Source organism: Amphibalanus amphitrite, unplaced genomic scaffold (assembly GCF_019059575.1).
Source record: "Amphibalanus amphitrite isolate SeventyFive unplaced genomic scaffold, NRLGWU_Aamphi_draft 000098F_arrow, whole genome shotgun sequence".
In the NCBI taxonomy this organism is placed as follows: Eukaryota; Metazoa; Arthropoda; class Thecostraca; order Balanomorpha; family Balanidae; genus Amphibalanus; species Amphibalanus amphitrite.
This window is the reverse complement of record NW_024881593.1, coordinates 842849-860179: the sequence shown is the minus strand read 5'-3', so window position 1 is coordinate 860179 and position 17331 is coordinate 842849. Positions and strand designations below refer to the sequence as shown.

At 51.3% G+C, this 17331-nt stretch overlaps 1 protein-coding gene across 11 annotated transcripts in view; it reads left to right on the top strand.

Moving 5' to 3' along the window:
* The window catches only part of LOC122380473 (MAP kinase-activating death domain protein-like), a 63456-nt gene that overhangs the window by 26805 nt on the left and 19320 nt on the right, over positions 1–17331 (top strand). For 6 of the 11 annotated variants that reach the window (XM_043363652.1, XM_043363651.1, XM_043363649.1 and 3 more), the window contains exons 6-13: positions 1996–2140; positions 2645–2803; positions 3769–3971; positions 7044–7167; positions 10734–10904; positions 11393–11551; positions 15117–15207; positions 16505–16729. In XM_043363652.1, the coding sequence (XP_043219587.1) occupies positions 1996–2140; positions 2645–2803; positions 3769–3971; positions 7044–7167; positions 10734–10904; positions 11393–11551; positions 15117–15207; positions 16505–16729 (1277 nt within the window). Of the gene's footprint in view, positions 1–1995; positions 2141–2644; positions 2804–3768; positions 3972–7043; positions 7168–9360; positions 9382–10733; positions 10905–11392; positions 11552–15116; positions 15208–16504; positions 16730–17331 lie in introns of all 11 variants that reach the window. The other 5 variants (XM_043363650.1, XM_043363646.1, XM_043363644.1 and 2 more) reach the window with 1 other exon arrangement.

The following is a 17331-nucleotide window of genomic DNA, read 5'->3' as shown; positions in this document are numbered from 1 at the left end:
CAAAATATGTGTTTGAAGAACATTTCCCCATCGATGATTTTCAATGAAATGCATTTTACTCGATTTTACAACGCATTTCTTGAAATGCCTGTAAACGGTGAAAATTGGACCTTTGCCTGACCTGTGACGTCATCGGTTTGACCTAGGTCAATAAAAATGGGTCACAAGGTAGTTCCCTGATAGGGCTATCCAACACCGTTTGCCGCTTGTCGCTAGGTTGCGTGGTTCTCGAGATCTTAGGGGGGGGGGGGGCAAAATGCCCCACCCCCCAACGGGGCGCGTTGCTCGGCAGAGCCCAACGGGGCGCGGGTTAAAAGATATTGCAAGATTTGGTATTTTAAACGTCAGAGGCCTCTTGCACCAAAATCCTCTTGCACCAATGCTTGGATTATTTTGCATCGTATACCCAGTCCAAGTCTCAAATGTAACAATTTGCGTGCAAAATTCAGCAAGCACATGTAGGATTATGCATTGGGCTATTGCAAACAAATTTACCACCGTTAGATTAGCTTATTCTGAAACCGGTTTTTCGATTTTACCTAGCTAGGTAGTTTGGTGCAATAGGCCTTTCTCATTCGAAGCGACTTATTAGATCATATGAAGATGAAATTTTAATGCGTTATCTCGGAAGGTTTGAACACTTGTCCTCACATTCCTAATTCATCATTCATTAATAAATAGATCAGCGCATTTATGTACACCTAAAATGAGCAAATGGTTTCTGTTTTCAGAATGCAAAATATACATTTTATCTCACGCATGATCTTCAAATGTTTACAACAACTTGCATATCAAATTGATAATTTACTTTCCTGTTCCATAAATCCTAATTATTTAACGAGTTAGGTATGCAAGTAAATCACTATGGGCAGCCCTACGCTTTTGAGATACCAAGGCAGAATGCTAACTTTGTTTTCATCAATGTTTTGTCGACAACGTACTTTACACAAGCGACTGAAAGTCGGTGGATTTTAGAAACAGTCTGGGAATGCTAACTAGACAGATATGGGCTAATGCGGCGAGTGATAATGCGCATTGAATCTTTATTTCTTTTTTGATAGACTTTTTCAGACAAAAAAAAATCTGATTTAGTGATGCGAGGAATGCACCGATGCTAACAAGTAGCAGCAGGCTACAAGCGTCATTATATGCGAACGTTTTTATGAGTCTTTGTTATCATTACATACTTTTGAATCGGTGTCGATGACTGTGTCTCGAGTGTTGCCTACCCTGACCTGACGTGGGGTCCGACTGGATCTGAGAACTGCTGTCGTCAGCCGCCGCGCCTGTCCTGCAGTCTGAGCCGAGACAGGGCCGAAGATGAATGTAGAGAGATGAGCCCAGATTCTGCCGGGTGGGGAGGGGAGGACAGGGGAGTGGTCGCGCGGGGATTGTCGGGTCGATCGCCGCTGGATCAGGCCAACTGGGGCGAGGTCAGGCGGCCGGCCGGCTCCCGCCGACAGGACAGGCGCCGCGCCAGCGACCCATCACGCCGCCGCGGGCGATCGGGACCGAGGTCACGCGCCGACGCACCCCCGGGGCGCGGTGGCCACACGCAGCGCACTCGGCCGGAGAGGAACGGCTACCTCACGGCCCGCCGGGGACGAGCCCGGAGCAAAAATACACCGCCACAGAGCGCGATGCCGCCGTGGCACGGTTCCGGTTTTCGCCAGAGGCCTCCGCGGGATCCGTGCTGATACTTTATTCAGTTACTGCTCCGAGAACGCCAGATGAAATTGAAATAGGACGTTGCTGAATAACAAGAAAAAAACTAAAATGAGCATTTATGTTATGTTATCTATTCTATATATGCAAAAAAAAGTGGTAATACGATATACCGACGACATGGGTTTTAATTGCAGGTTCATGCGACATGAGTTTAAAAATTTTGCAGTGATTGGATGAAGCTGATTTCAATAGTTTCAATTGTAAGCACCTAACATTATTTATATTTTTTGCGCCTGTTCACCGTCTCTGCACCCGCTCTGTTCGCAGGGAGTCGGTGTGGTCGGTGCTGACCGGTCGCGGTCAGGAGACCCCTCTGCCGTCCATCCTGCTCCATGACGTGCGAGAGATCGAGACCTGGATCCTGCGCCTGCTCTCGGCGCCGGTGCCCGTCCCGGGGAAAACGCGAGTGGAGGTGAGTGCTTCTCTGGTGCCCCCGAACGTGAGTACGAAACACTGAGATGGACAAATGAAATCGATGCATTTACGAACTGTCCGCGCGTAGGGAAATCTGCTGTGGGCATTATTCGGTCAAAGTTTCACTACTTGCCTGCTTAAGTTAGATGGCCCATTCTAGGCTAATATTGTACATTTAATGAGTGAAGAGATACTTAAAGCCGAAGTTAACTGATAAAGGTGCGATTCGGAGTTCCTCAGGGAGTTTTTTCTCCGGAAAATGTAGTATCATTAGAAAAATTATATCCGATATTTCTTCCGAACTGACACAGGCTATTGATACACCGTTCGACAGTCTCACTAAGTTTCGGCTGGCTCTGAAGCTCATCTGTACCCGGGCCAGACGCCACCCGGTGTCTGTCTGACGTGCCGGCCGGTTTGTGTCTGTCTGAGCTGCCTGCCGGCCGCGGTCCATGAGCTGTCCGTGTGTGAGAGTTACACACCGCGCGGCGGTGGGTTTCAGATCGAGCTGCTCTCGCCGGAGCTGCACCGGCCGCTGACGCTGGCGCTGCCCGACCACACGCGCTTCTCGCTGATCGACTTCCCGCTGCACCTGCCGCTGGAGCTGCTCGGCGTGGAGACTTGTCTCCAGGTGCTCACTCTCATCATACTCGAGTACAAGGTCAGTCACCGAGCCGCCGCCGCGGCGGCGGGGGTTCATTTACAGCAGGGAGCGGGGGCCGGCTATTGCTCCGCGTTTTGTATTCATCTCACGTTCATTGTCTGAAGTTTGCAGGCCTGTTATTGCAAAGTCTGTGGGGCCTCCGTGAAGTGGGTGTGATGCTCGAGTAAACAGCTGCTTAATGGAAGCGGAGCTTCAAAGATTACTGCGGCTTACGAGTACTGCCTTATGCTCGTAATGAGGAACATGGTTGGAAATGTTTACTAGGTCTTCTTTTCGTCATTTAACTCATTAAAAGTGCCGAAAACTTCTTGTAGAGCTTAAAGTTTTGTGATTAGCAACGCAATTCTCAACTCAAATGCATAGTTACAGTGGATCTTAAAACCGACAGCCCGGAAACGAAACTCCCATATTTCCTAGTGCGTTCCAATTTAGCGGTTGCAAAGTTATTCATTCGTGTCAGTGTGTCACTGTAGCGTGGTTCTTTAGCGTTTATTAGTGAAATGCATTTAAAACTTATCAATTTGTCGGATTTTCACTCGTTTCTTTGCTTACGTAAGCGAAACTAACTCCTATACTGGCGCCGTTGAATCGCGAGCGGCTTTGAAGTGTGCAACTTTTCCTGTTGCAAGTGAATTCTCGTGAGAGGATTTTCTCATCACTTAACTAGGGTCTGGGCGAGACTGCTGAAATTTCGTAGTAGCACGACTGCACCCAACATAGCTGCTTGAATGCGTTCTTATTTGACTGTGCCAGCCAAGTGTATGGCACTCATCTATCTCTTACACGAGCGGCTACATTTCTACCGAACCCGTTGACCCTACCATATGGATAAAGACGGCATTTTTCAGCCACCGAAATAATTAAGCATGTCTGCTTCCCGTTTTTTATCACCACTTGTCGAAACTGGACCAGTTATTAGCATTTGACTACAACTCCGTCGTTTCTTGTTCTTTCTCCGGCAGCTGGTGATCCAGTCTCGGGACTACAACGCGCTGACCATGTCCGTGATGGCGTTCGTGGCGCTCATCTACCCGCTCGAGTACATGTTCCCCGTCATCCCGATGCTGCCGACCTGTATGAGCTGCGCGGAGCAGCTGCTGCTGGCGCCCACACCGTTCATTATCGGCGTGCCGGCCAGCTTTCTGCTCTACAAGCGCCACTTCAGGTAGGCCCGCGGCGCCACGGAACCTGATCCAGGTGGCTGGCCGCCGCCAACGGCACTTCAGGCGCCCGTAACGAGGGAGTAATCCACGACTGCCAGACGTGGTTTACGGCTATACGCGCCGCGGCGGTATTCTTAGAGGACGCCAACTTATTTCGGTGGCTTGTACTACGACACAGTATTTAGGAGTGCTATTTTGGTAAAGTTAATGGGACGTCTGGAAGCTGCACGGTGCTCTGTCGAGAGGGACATTCTGCTCCTGGTGTTGTAACGCTTCGCTGCTTGCTACCTACGTCGTATGACTGATTTCCGCCCACCCGACCCGCTGACCTGAACCGACTCAATCCCGAATGTCTGAGTGTCTGAGGAGCCTTCAGCTGTTTTACAAACATGCACCACCCGTAGCTGTAAGAACGGAATGTATTATTCCCAACGCGGATGCGGCATCTGATTAGTATTGCATTTCGAGCCTGGAACGTTCGGATAGGCTCATCGAGGACCGTAAGCAATTTACGACTCACGAGCCTGTATTCATGGCAAGCTGCTGTTCGTCGTTCGGACTACCTCGCCTCTTCTATGGCACGTGCTTCATTTCTGCCTAATGGATCGCCTCACTCTCTGCCAATTTCGCTGAGAATTGCTCGTCGTTTCCTTTACTGAACTCCCATCAGTTAAGCCTGTCACTTGTCCTGTCTTTTACGTCTTGGACGGCTTAAAGTGAGGCCAATAAGACCGACGGGAACAAAACTTGTCGCTGGTAACACAATAAAATGAAAAGTTCGGCGTCGCCGGGCCATTTGTTCGTCCTGAGCAGTCGGCTACCGGCGGCGGACGTTTCTCGTCAGTCAGCAGCTGGGGCAGACTGCCACCCCACGACAGTGACTGACATCAGCGACTGCGACCCCACGACAGTAACTGACAATCAGCGACTGCGGCCCCACGACAGTGACTGACAATCAGCGACTGCGGCTCCACGACAGTGACTGACAATCAGCGATTGTGGGTCTCCGACAGTGACTGAGAATCAGCGGGGACAGCGCGGACCAATATATTCCCAGCCCTCAATCATACTCTCTCCTTCCAGATCCTCTTTCTCCATCCCTCTCTCTTTCTCTCTCCGTTTCTCTCTCTCTCTTTCTCTCTCCGTCTCTCTCTCTCTTTCTCTCTCTCTCTCTTTCTTTCTTTCTTTCTCTCTCTCTCTCTCTCTCTCTCTCTCTCTCTCTCTCTCTCTCTCTCTCTCTCTCTCTCTCTCTCTCTCTCTCTCTCTCTCTCTCACTCAGCATCTATTCCCTCTTCTTGGATCAACACCCTTGGTCGTCGCTACGGTCTTTGGCTCCTGCCAATCGCACGCTTTCTTTGCCTCCCCTCTGTCCTCCCTCTCTCTCCCCGCCCTCTTTCTCCGGATCAGCGGCCGCGGTCGCCGCCGCCAATCGCTGCGCCGATCGTAATGGCTTCAGCCGGCTGATCGGCGATTTTCGGCACGACCTCGTTGGCCGTCTCCGGGGCAGCTCAGCCTGGGAGCCAATAGCGGCGGCGGCGACTGCAGGAGTGGAGCTGCCCGGGAGCCGGGCTGTCTGCCGCAGCTGTGATAGACCGCCAGCGCCGGGCGCCGGGCGTCGGGCGCACACCTGAGCCTGACAGCTCCTCGGAGAGAGCTGTGGCAGCTACCGGCATCCCTCCCGCTGCAGCTGCTCCAGCTGTTAACTGTCGCTCACCAACCTGCCCAACTGTCCTCCCAACGTAGTTTGATCGGCTACACTCGCTACTCATGTGATCTGATTTCTGACCTTCACTGGCGTTGCCTCACAGGCGCCTCGCCGCCTCCGCCCTGCCTTTCTCAACTCCGTTCTCGTCGTTCTGTCCTGGCCCGTCAGTCTCATCCGCCCGCGCCCTGCCCACGGACTGACCGCCAGACATCACGTGCCGCCCACGCGATGAGCGCAAGTGGCCGGCCCCGGCTCCGAACTCGACAATAAAAGGAATTATTTCCGATGCCAGTAAGCTGATGTTCTCAGAACTCCCTTTGCGGTGTTTTGGGGATATCGTTTGTTATTATTAGACCAGTCATCATCCTTCCGGAAGACAAGTGAGTGTTCTCAGTTTCTAAGGAACAGGACCATCCGGATGTCCACAGTCCTATATTTGTTGCCGTATAGAGCCGTTTGCCGCTGGTGGTGCGTGCTGTATTGGTGCTGTGGAACGCTGGTGCTTGCTGCCCATGTGTACCGTAGTCGTGTTCAAAAGCGACGCAGGCTGCGTCGCTTTTGCCAATGTCCCAAAATTTGTCGATTTGGGTGAGAAACGACATCCAAATGAAATTCATTTTCCACTCTCACCAGCAATTTTTAAGAACAATTTTCCACTCCCAACCACGAAAACCTAGATTGTTAACCTATAAAAAGAGCAGTTGGGTGGATGCCCGGTTTAGCATCAAGCATTCTACAACCTAGAATAAATGCCTGGTTTATGCCGTTTCTCACTCTTTTTGATCTAATCGAATCAGCAGTTTTCCACTCTCTCCCCTGTTTTTGGTGAGGAATTTTCCCCTCTGACACCCAAGACAAAACTCAATTTTAGGACACTACGCAGGGTTGTTCGCAGCGCAGTGTGATGTGCTGTGAAACGCGATCCGTGTGTTCACTGTCGGCCGCTGCGGAACGGGGCCCGTGCGCTTCCCGTCCAGTAATACGATCCGTGTGCCCTTCACTGTGTGCTGAGTGGTCGCTCTCGATCCTATTTCTTTGGTCAACACTGATCGACGTCGGTCTACAGTGCGAGCAAAATGTGAACGATGAGCTGGCACTTGGCGGACAAGTTTAAGCCAATATTCCCATTAAACGATGAGATTTTATCTGCTATCGACGGACTGGCGCCACACTTGACTCATCTCATCCTCTCTGACTTTGTCTAACCCTGTTTCACCTATCTAACCCTGACTGATCCATCTTCACCTGTTAAATCTGACTAACCCTGACCCCGTTTGACCTTACGGACCCTATCTGACCCATCTGACTCATCTGACCCCATCTAACCTGTCTAACCCTCCTATATGACCCGTCGTTTGCCTTCCCTCAGGCTTCCCGACGACGTATGGCTGGTGGACCTGGACAGCAATAAGGTGGTGCCACCGTCAGCGGGAGAGGAGCTTCCCTCGCTACCCGAACCCGAGTGCTCCGTACTGAAGACCCATCTGCGCCAGGTCAGTCGCGTTCCGCGCTGTTACTGTCAGCAGGAGCTCAACAGGTTAACGTGAATGCCAGAGGAAAGCGGGTTTTCCTGGGTAGTGCTTACTGGTTATTAGATTTCTGACGATGCAACGGGAATGCACCCAATCAAAAGCTCAATGCGGAACTGTTGGCGAAAGCCGGGAGCGCGCGAGGTCCATTTGACGTTGATAGGCGGCGTTGTTTGTGGCAAACCCTACACCCCACCGCCATATAAATTAATGTCGGCTACGTGCTGCGTGCGCCGATTTCCAGTGTGTTTGCACATTTATGCTTTCATCTTGTGGCGCGGTCCCTGGCGGCCGCCGCGTTTCATTAGGGCGGGCTGTTATGTGTGCGCCGCTTCGGCCCGCTCAGTATTCGTCTGGTGGCCGAGCGGGCCGCTTCTGCTGACCAAATGGCCTTCTGATGGTGGCGACCGGCCGAGCTCGATAGAACCCTGCGCGTGCCTCTCTGATCGGATGGCGCCGCAGTGACGCACACAGAAAGGCGTGATGACGGCACGCGCTCGTGACGGAACTCACAAACATCGGCCGAGCGTAGGTGAAGGAAAAATATTTAATGGGAAACGGGATAAGAAGTTATATTCGTTCCGGGAAATGCAGGTCTAGCTGTATTTAGCATTAGCGGCTGACGTTGGCAGGAAACCACTCAGCGAGGTATTAGGTTGCAGACACGGCGAGCCCCTGCTGCCGGGCCGATCCCGGCGGTATGCTGGGCTCTGTCCCTGTGCGCGCCGACGGCCGTCTGGGCTCAGCTCAGGCTCTGGGGTCGCTCCCGGCCGCGGGTTCGTGGTACGCCTCGCGGAGGTACCGTCTGAAGAGACCCGGGCCGCCGCGAGTCTGGGCACGAGCCCGGCCGCGCGACCCATCGACCGAGCAGGGAGCGAGTCGTTCCCACTGTGTCTGAGTTAGCACCCCGGCGGCCGGCAGTGTCGTCTACAACGACGCCGATCTGAGATCGAGTCTCGGTCTGCTCAGAGCTGGTGGACGTCTGTGGCTAGGCACTTCCCATTTTACAGGTGCCAGTGGTGCGCAGCTCTGTTGGCGATTTTAGTTGAATACAACAAAAAGTACTGCGTTGCGAGCCAACATTTTGCAGTGTATACTGTATACGAAAGCCACCCAGTCGCTCTCATCGCTTGCTTAGGCTTCAATCGCTATTATACTATAACCGTTTGGATGTTATTTTTCTACGGCTGATTTATGCTCCAGCGGCGCTTTTTATACGGCCAGGCTGTGGATATCCGCCCAGCTGCTACACACAGCGTCCCAGTCGGTCGATATTCATGATTTTATGTCCATCCATTCCCGGACTGAGCTCTTAATCTGAGCTATCTCCCCGGGCCGGAGACGGGTCCATGTAAATGGCGAGCACCAGCGCGGCGGCCAGCGCCACCAGCCACCGGCGGATATATGACGGCCGGGCCCATATCAAGGGCATTCCTGGCCGCTATACGGGCCCAATAAATATTCTTTGATGTATTTTTACTTCGCGAAATTGCATTCCAATTCAATTCCACACCAAATTATGATGCCCGCCGGGGATATATCACACTGGTGCCGCGTTCAATTTCAGCGTGCTGTGCCTCGACTGTGCTGCTATCGGAGCTTATTGACAGTGAAATATGTGCGGTGTCCGCATTTAGTGCCCGGGCCTCTGCTGAATACTCGGCAAACTCGGGTCTTTACCAAGACATATACTGCCATATACAGTATACACACGAGTACCAATACCTTTCTATATCGTGCTTCAGCATTATAAGATCCACGGCACATATGTTTATCATTACGATGTCTCAGCTTAATCACGCTTGCATACATACTTGCGAATAATGGGTTATGTATCTTAACGTCAATGAATAGGGTGTGGCTAGGGGGGGGGGAACTTATCTAATCCGACATTGATATCTAGTTCCACCTTATGCTATTTTTGGGATAATGGATGTGTGACTGAGGCCTCGAGATGACGTTTGGACGTGAGTGTGGAATGGCGATGTTTGTGTTCACGGAGATGTTGTGGGAACGCAAGGCTTGGTGATTTTTCATGAGGCCGTTGCTGTGACCGCCCCACACCCATGTCGGCTTTTCTTGTCTACCTGTTCCTGTCGCCAAATGCCAATGGATGTGTGTTGACTCACTCTTTCCGTCTCTGTGTGCACTTATCAGGCTATTCACAAGCTGGATGAGGTAACCACATCAGGACGCTTTTCTATTTTTGCAACACTATATCTTTCTCTTTCGAGCTGGGGGTAGTGCTTGTAAATAATTTAACTTCCTACCTTTTTGTTCTTCCGCAAAAACTCCTGCTTGCCAATATAGCTAGGTTGGCTGTCTCTCGATGCATGCTGGTTTATTAGCCTTTTTCCAAGTCCTACAACAGTTTTTTAGTGTTCTGTAGATAGTTGTTTCCGCCATTTTCTTGGATGTTTGTCCGATTATTTTGATGATTTTCGGCAGTCTTCTGTAGTGTCTCGTCCAAGCTGCGGGTGAAGAAAGGTACCATTTTAATATGTATGTACATAGACAGTATGGCCGTTTAGAAGTTGGGCTCGATTTTATCATTCATTTACCTTCACTCTTTTTGCGATAGTGTTTCCTGTTCTTTGCCTTTTACCTACGTTTCCACGGTATCTACACATAACTATGTACATACAGTGTAAATATGTACTGTAAATGGTTATTACAGACACCAGCCGTGAAGCTGTACCTCCGATTATGTAGTGGAAATTGCATAGCTTATTGGAGCTCACAAATTGAGAAGCATTATTATGCAATGTGGGAGTTTCGTTCTAGAAATGTATTGTCGGAGTTTTGTTTTCTGAGGAATTGTGAAGTGTTTGGTTATGCTGCTGTCTGGTTTTGATGATAAGCTTTGATTTGATGTAAATGCTTGTATATAGGCACGGTCTTCCATTAGGTATCGATATGCATTGGCTAATAGAAATAGCGTCTGCTGTAAATTTGCATTATTTTGCGTATCTTTTCTCACACACTGTTATCCATGATCGGCTCCTGACACCTCAGCAGACCGATCATCCTGATCGATCACACACGGACACTAAATGGCTGCCTTGTATCACGGATGACGATGTTACTAGACTCAAGTGACTTCACCACAGAAGTAGTCTTATGGCTTGTGGCTTGTAGTCACCCATCCATCTCTTTGAACAGATTATCCATAGGTTCTTCATTGGATTTACTATCGTAGTAATTGCTCTTTATTCGTCCCTTTGACTTTTGAACGTAAATGTGTTTATAAATGTAAGTGCTTATGCCTAATTGATCAAAAGTACCTATTACGCATGTACCTACGAAATTCGTTGTCTGGTTAGCTCAGGCAGTGTTTGCATGTCCTCGTTCCCCCTCTTCTCAATAGCTTTTGTTTCTCGATGTCGGCCTTGAGCTGCATGATTTTTTTGCAGCATCACTCATTCTGCCATCAGCTCCCCAGCTCCCTGCATTTACCATACAACATCACTGTCTGTCCTCCCGTGGACTTACACCTCTAACCATCGCCTTGCCGGCTTCTCTCACTGCAGGCCCTGAGCAGCATGTCCATGGTCCAGCAGCCCATCAAGAACCTCGACCAGCTGCCGCGCGAGTCTGTCGAGGCGCTTCAGCAGGTGCCGGCCTCCGGCGGCTCCGGATACAATCCGCTCATCTATGGAAACGACGTCGACAGCGTGGACGTGGCGTCTCGGGTAGCAATGGTAACTGACGGCGGCTGAAAGGGGTACCGGTAGCCATAGTAACTGGTGGGGACGGCGGCGGCAGGGCTGGTTGTCATGGTAACTGGCGGCGACGGTAGGGGACAATGTTCTGAACCCGGATGCTTGCCGTTTGGAGATAGATGATACGGCCTTGGATAGATGGAAACGGAAATTTGATTCTGCGGGATGTGTTGGATAGGGTGGAGATAAAGCGTACAATTTTGGAATGTAAATATCGTTTATGGTGCCATTTGCTTAAAGACTTGCCCGATATGGGATTCAGAGTCTCAGACGATGAGCTACGAAATGTTTCTGAGTTAAGAACCGTTTCTCTCGAAATTGTGGAAGAAAGTACTGAGTTAAAAGTACCCTGAGTTATCGTCTCAGCTGTTTTAATTTGAAGTAAAACAATGTATAGTGAGTTAGATTACGGATACATTAGATACATCAAGCCCCACTTACCCTATAACTAACGTATCTGTTTGCAGATTCGTTTCTTCAACTCTCAGAACGTGTTGGCCAACTTCACGGAGCACACGCGCACCCTGCGGCTCTACCCGCGGCCAGTGGTCGCCTTTCAGATCAACTCGTTCCTCCGGTCACGACCCCGGGTCACCCAGTTCCTGAATCGGCTGGCCCGCACACAGGTCAGTCTCAGTGCTTGAAGCATGCTCTCTTCGAGTCCCTGACCCACACGACTTCCAAACAAGGTCCTTCACGTTCGCAACGAACGCGTCGAACGTGCTGAACAACCCTCAAGGTCCAAAGTTCCGAGTAACGACCACCTGAAACGCGGTTTATAACAGAATCCTAGGGCACAGTAACAAGGCTGGGATTAAATGTTTTGTGATTCTCCTTGCATGGCTGATTCTCAAACTAGTTTTATTTTAACAACTTTGTTTTCGTCGATCTGCCGCTTTGGTCTGCAGTCGGGGTGGAGAATGGTTTGCGTGTCTCGAGCAGACTGGCGATCCCGGGGCCTGTTTGTAGCAGGGAGCTGACAGTCTGGGGCCGAAATATCCCCGTCTGACGCAACTGCGGCGAATGTGACGCACTCAGAGGGCGCTCAATGACCCTCTCTCGAGTCGCTGGCATTGAACGGGCGAATCTTTGTACGCCACGCCCGCAGAAAACCTGCTCAGAAATGCATAGACATGCAAATGGCGCGGTACGCAAATTTTAAGAAAACTGCGCTGCTTCGGGCAAATAACGGTGTTTATTCAATAAAATTGGGAAAATATAAAAGATACATTGCGAAAGGTCGGATAACCGACACCAACGCATACTTGATATAAAGGCAACGGTAAACAGTTTTATTTCAATCAATCAATCAATCAATCAATCATGTATTCTTATAACACTCCACGTGGTGGCTCTTCCGGTTACGCGTCACATTTTACAATGGTACTCACATTCATGCACATTCACATTCATAATAAAAGGTAGGTATAAAAATAAAAAGTAGAAATAGGTACAAATAAAATGAGACATCAGATATCGGCTGGCTGGTGGTGCGATCATTGCGCCCGCCGAGTACAAGTCCGCGAGCTCGCCGAGTCGCGCGATACCGACTTGCTGCTGTTCCATGCGGAAACAGCACGGGATGCAAAGCAGCGACGAGCAATCTCTGTACGGACCCTGGGCAGCTCCAAGAGTCTGTCGGCTGTGCCTCGAGTGACACGGCTTGACACGGTCTCACGGTAAGTCACACGCTCTCTCAGGCACACAGGCGAACGAGGCGAGTGCAGAATCATGTGCATCGCCGCCAAATCACGCTGATTTAACAGATCGTCAAATCGCTGCCAGCCCAGCTCCGTCAGGAGGGGGGTCACGTGATCATACCGGCGAGCACCCTTCACAATACGAACACAATGGTTTATCACCTTCTGGATGCGGTGCCGCTGGGCCCTGCTGCAGCTCCCCCACACAGTCAAACAGTACATAATGAGGAAACACAAGTGCTTCAAGAAGTCTCTTTTTCACAGGCTCGGTCAGTCTTTGCGAAAATTTTGATAGACCTAAGCCTAAGAAAGCCTAAGAAATAAGAAAATATTTGCAAATACTAAGCAGGAATGATGGCTTTCGAGTGGAGGGAATAGTATGGGGAATTGAACCGAGCTCCCAGCCTGCGCTTTGTGAAATTATCATTCGAAATAATTGCATAACAGTTTGCCAATTTTAAGCACAGCAATAACCTACTTATTCATGTCTAACCTTTATTTGAATGGGGTGCATGACTGGCGAAATCCCACCATGCATTGGAAATGTCAAGATCGAAGGAGTTACCGCTTTCTCATATTAATGCCAGCGGCGGTGCCAGGCCTCAGGGACATGACGAAGGAAACCATAATCATACATTCTGGCGTATTTCAGTTCGCCATGATTCCAATGGGAAATGAGTTGCAGCTCTCGGAAAATACGTCTCACAAGGCTGCGAAGCTATGCATTTCTATTTCTGGGTAAAAATGAGGCCGTCATGGACTTAACGGCTCACTGTCACGTGATTAATGATCGTTCACCAATTGAGCCCGACGGAATTGAGTTACTGAGAAACGCGCTGCCAGCTGCGAGTCTGCCCAGAGCCTGCTCCGCACCTCCCCTTCCCCTGCTCCTACCCCTGCCGTGCCACTGCGCCAGTCACAGCGGAACTGTGCTCGTTTCCCCGGCTGACTTTTCAACAGATTGCAACCGAATCGGACGGACAAAGTTTTGCGTCGCGCTGTTGGCCTTGCGCGTTTCTTTCGACGATTCACGCTGCGACAATCGTACGACGCGGAACCAGCGGACTGCAGAAAGTCTTGTTCGTTGGCACTTGCTCGCTTCAGTGATTCTCCGAAAACTGGTCGCTACCGTGAGTTGTTTGACCGTAGCTCGAATTTCCGGGACTCTGGCCGAGTCTGGCCGTCGTCACCGCGCGGCGGCCGACTGTGCAGCGGCTCTTGTGTTCCCTGTGATCAGCGTAATGTGGGAGGCCTGTGTCTAGCGGCAGTGCGGTCCTCAGGCGGCGCCATGGTGCCAACGGGAAGTAGCGGCTCGTATTTCCAATAAGCCAGACAAGCGTGCATGTCTGCTGGGGCTTATATCCGTGCCAAAGAGGGCTGTCTGAAGTGGAGAGCGCATATGAAGCGTGCCCTCTGGCCAATCCCGAGGATATGAGTGGAGGACATTCCTTATCTCATATGTAACAGCAGCCTACGAGCAATGGCAATACATAAATCGGGCTCTTCGTGGATATTCAGTGAATCTATAAACGGCACTGTTGATAAGCACCTCCGGATCATTACGGAGCGAGCGAAGCGAGCGTAGTCTTTCCTTAGATTAACGGAAATTTCTGAGTATGAGCGGCCGGCCGGCCGGCCGGCCGTGGTCACGCTTTTGCGAGGCTTATATCTCAGCAACCACTTGACCGATTTACACGCGGTAATTTTTGTATGGTAGCTTCATTCCTTCTACCAAGTATTGGACTATTCCCGATGCATGTGGGTGACCCCTTATGCACGTGCCACGTGCAAAACGAAGAGGTGTCAGTTTTGTAATTGTTGCAATATCTCGGTAACTACTTGGCCGATTGCGCTGAAAGTTGGCATGTAGGTAGGCACCCACTAGGCACTGCATATACATGTGCCAGAGTTGGGGTGCTGCTGCACGTGCGCACGTGCAGGGGTCGTTTCCAGATCTCGGGAACGGCTGGACCAATTGCGCTCAAATTTGGTACACGGTTAGGGACCGGTTAGTAGGGTGCCGTACACAAGTCAGTTGGGACCCATCTTGCACGTGCGCACGTGCAGGGTGCCGCTTCCAGATCTCGAGAACGGCTGGGCCGATTGTGCCCAAATTTGGCACATCGCTAGAGACCAGTTAGTAGGGTGCCGTGCACAAGTCAGTTGGAGGTACCCCCTCGCAATTTCGCACGTGCAAGTCCCACCCTCTCGCTCGCTCCGTTTGTCGCCCCAAAAGGCGTTATACTGGTAGGTAGCATATTAGTTTCTCTGGTTTCAAAAAAACACAGGCACGTTTCTGCCAAGCCGATCTGCTAGAATTGATTTGAACTAATTTCGGCTTCAGTTTTCCGTTATATAAGCTAATGCAGCTAATGCAGCGATCGCATCTGTCAGTTTTTCTTTGCCGTCTTTATATAGCCGTGCACGACGGTCCCCTGTTGTCAACTGTACTGATGATAGTCTGTGATCGCCGTAACGTGTCTGTTTTCAGGCGGTCGAGTACCTGGCCGAATGGGCGCTGTCCCCAACCAACGCGGCCTTCCTGCGCGTGCAGACGGGCGTGTTTGATCCAACCCAGATCGGTGAGTCGCCTCTTCTTCAGAACGAAACATACTTATGTTGCATGTGTCATCTATCAAAGCCCCGCTATCAGCTAAAGGCTGCTCACGTCGCAAAGATAAAGATCTAAAACTGTTTATTCGCTGCCATCCTAACCCCAGCCTCTCATCACTCTTGGGATTGACTGACATCCCTACCAACTGCCTAATTGACCTTCTTTATCAGCCACACTGCCGAGTGCCGACGTCTTCATACTTCACACGCCTCCCCCGACCCTGCCCGCCTCTCCCGACACCGGGGGGCCCCTAGCGACCGCTCCTCTCTGCCGCTCGGCCGCCGCTGTCCTGACCGGACCGGGACAAATGAGTCCGCTCACGAGCCGCGCGGCTAATCCCGCCGCCGGGGACGCTCGGAGTCGCATCTCGCTCGTTACGGGCACCGTGCGGAGTCCCGGCCGAGCAGAAGCTGAGAAAGAGGCGCAGGGGAGCTGGGCTGTAGCGTGTAAGGGGTTTGCGGCTGACGTGGAGCGGGTAGCTGCGTTTTCAGGCGGGCGGCAGGTAGGTACGGAGAACCGCTGCTGGTGGAACGGGGGATAATTAGCGGGACGTTATTAACTATCGATCGAAGCCGGCGCCGAATGGGACACAGGCCGAACGAGCTTCGTAGTGACGTCAGACTGAGTTCATCCTCCCCGTGGAAGGAAGCGAGTGATTTTCAGGTCCCCTACCGCCTTGTGACCTTGCTTTAAGACTTTTAAGTTGCAATGTACCTTATCCTTGGTCTCCGGCCTGATCTTTGATCATTTGTTTAATTTGACGACTGACGGCTATTTCTTATCCTGGCTTACCGCGCTGGCCTGTGATTGGGTCATGTGACCTACCTTTGTCACTACCTTTTCATAACTTACCCCACCCTTTCCCGCCCCGCCAGGCGACAAGGTCAAGTGGTACAGTCACCATCCGTCCCCTAACCCTCCCCTTTTCTCCGCCGTACTCGGCCCTAACCCTCCCTCCGCTCCACCTTTAGGCGACAAGACCAAGTGGTACAGCTCTGCTGAAAATCCTAACCCTTACTCTCCCCCCCCCCCCGTCAGGTGACAAGGCCAAGTGGTACATACATACAGCCACAAGCTAGGGACCTCCCCCCCTCCCTCCACCCCACCAGGCGACAAGGCCAAGTGGTACAGTCACCAGCTGAAGGTAACCCTCTCCTTCACTCCTCCTCTCTGCCAGACCAGGCCCATAACCCACCCTCCGCTCCTCCAGGCGACAAGGCCAAGTAGCCACCATCCGTCCCCTAACCCACCCTCCGCTCCTCCAGGCGACAAGGCCAAGTGGTACAGCCACCAGCTGGAGGCGGTGCGGTTCACGGTCTGGAGTGACGCCGGCAGCCTGGGCGCCGCCGTGCGCGCCGCTACCTCTCAGACGGAGGCGGTGCCCACGGACGAGTCCGGCTCGGACTCGGACGGCGCGCCGTCCTCCAGCAGCTCGTACTCGTCTCTGAGCGACTTTGTCTCCGAGATGCAGCTCTCCGATCTGTCGCCCGGTGAGTCGGGATGGCGGGTGGGGGGAGTCAGAGTCAGTACAGTAGAGGGTTGTGCCAGGAGGTGCACAATGCTGCGACTGAACATTCGTAAATGGAATGCGACTTCCTTAGGCCGATCTAATACCTATTAATGCGGCATAGCAAATGTTCTAATTACGTACCTACATATGCGTTGTAAGCTGGTGCACTCAAAATATGTGCTTTGATCGTAGGTATGCTTGACGAGGTCTCGGCGTTTTACACTTCACGATTCGTTATCAGAAAAGGAACCGTGATATTTGCGATAGTACTGAGCCACATGCAACTTGAGTGCTGTCTTTGGACATGATTGATGGCGCATGGTTGTTTTCCGTGCATTATTTCCTGAAACTGGTTAATGGAAAGTGAGCTCGAGTTTTAATCGCGCTAATTTTCAACTGCTGCGTTGTTAGCCTCGTTAGTCCGAGTTGCGATTCTGTCTGATTATGCGGGATCTAGCTCGGGTAGGCTTTGCACTGTGCTTGCTGGTGGGGTCGAATAAGTAATCTGCTTTTGGAGCCGTAGCCATCTATTATTGAACTACAGCCGGAATTTGCATGAGATCCAGGGACTTTTGATCTTGT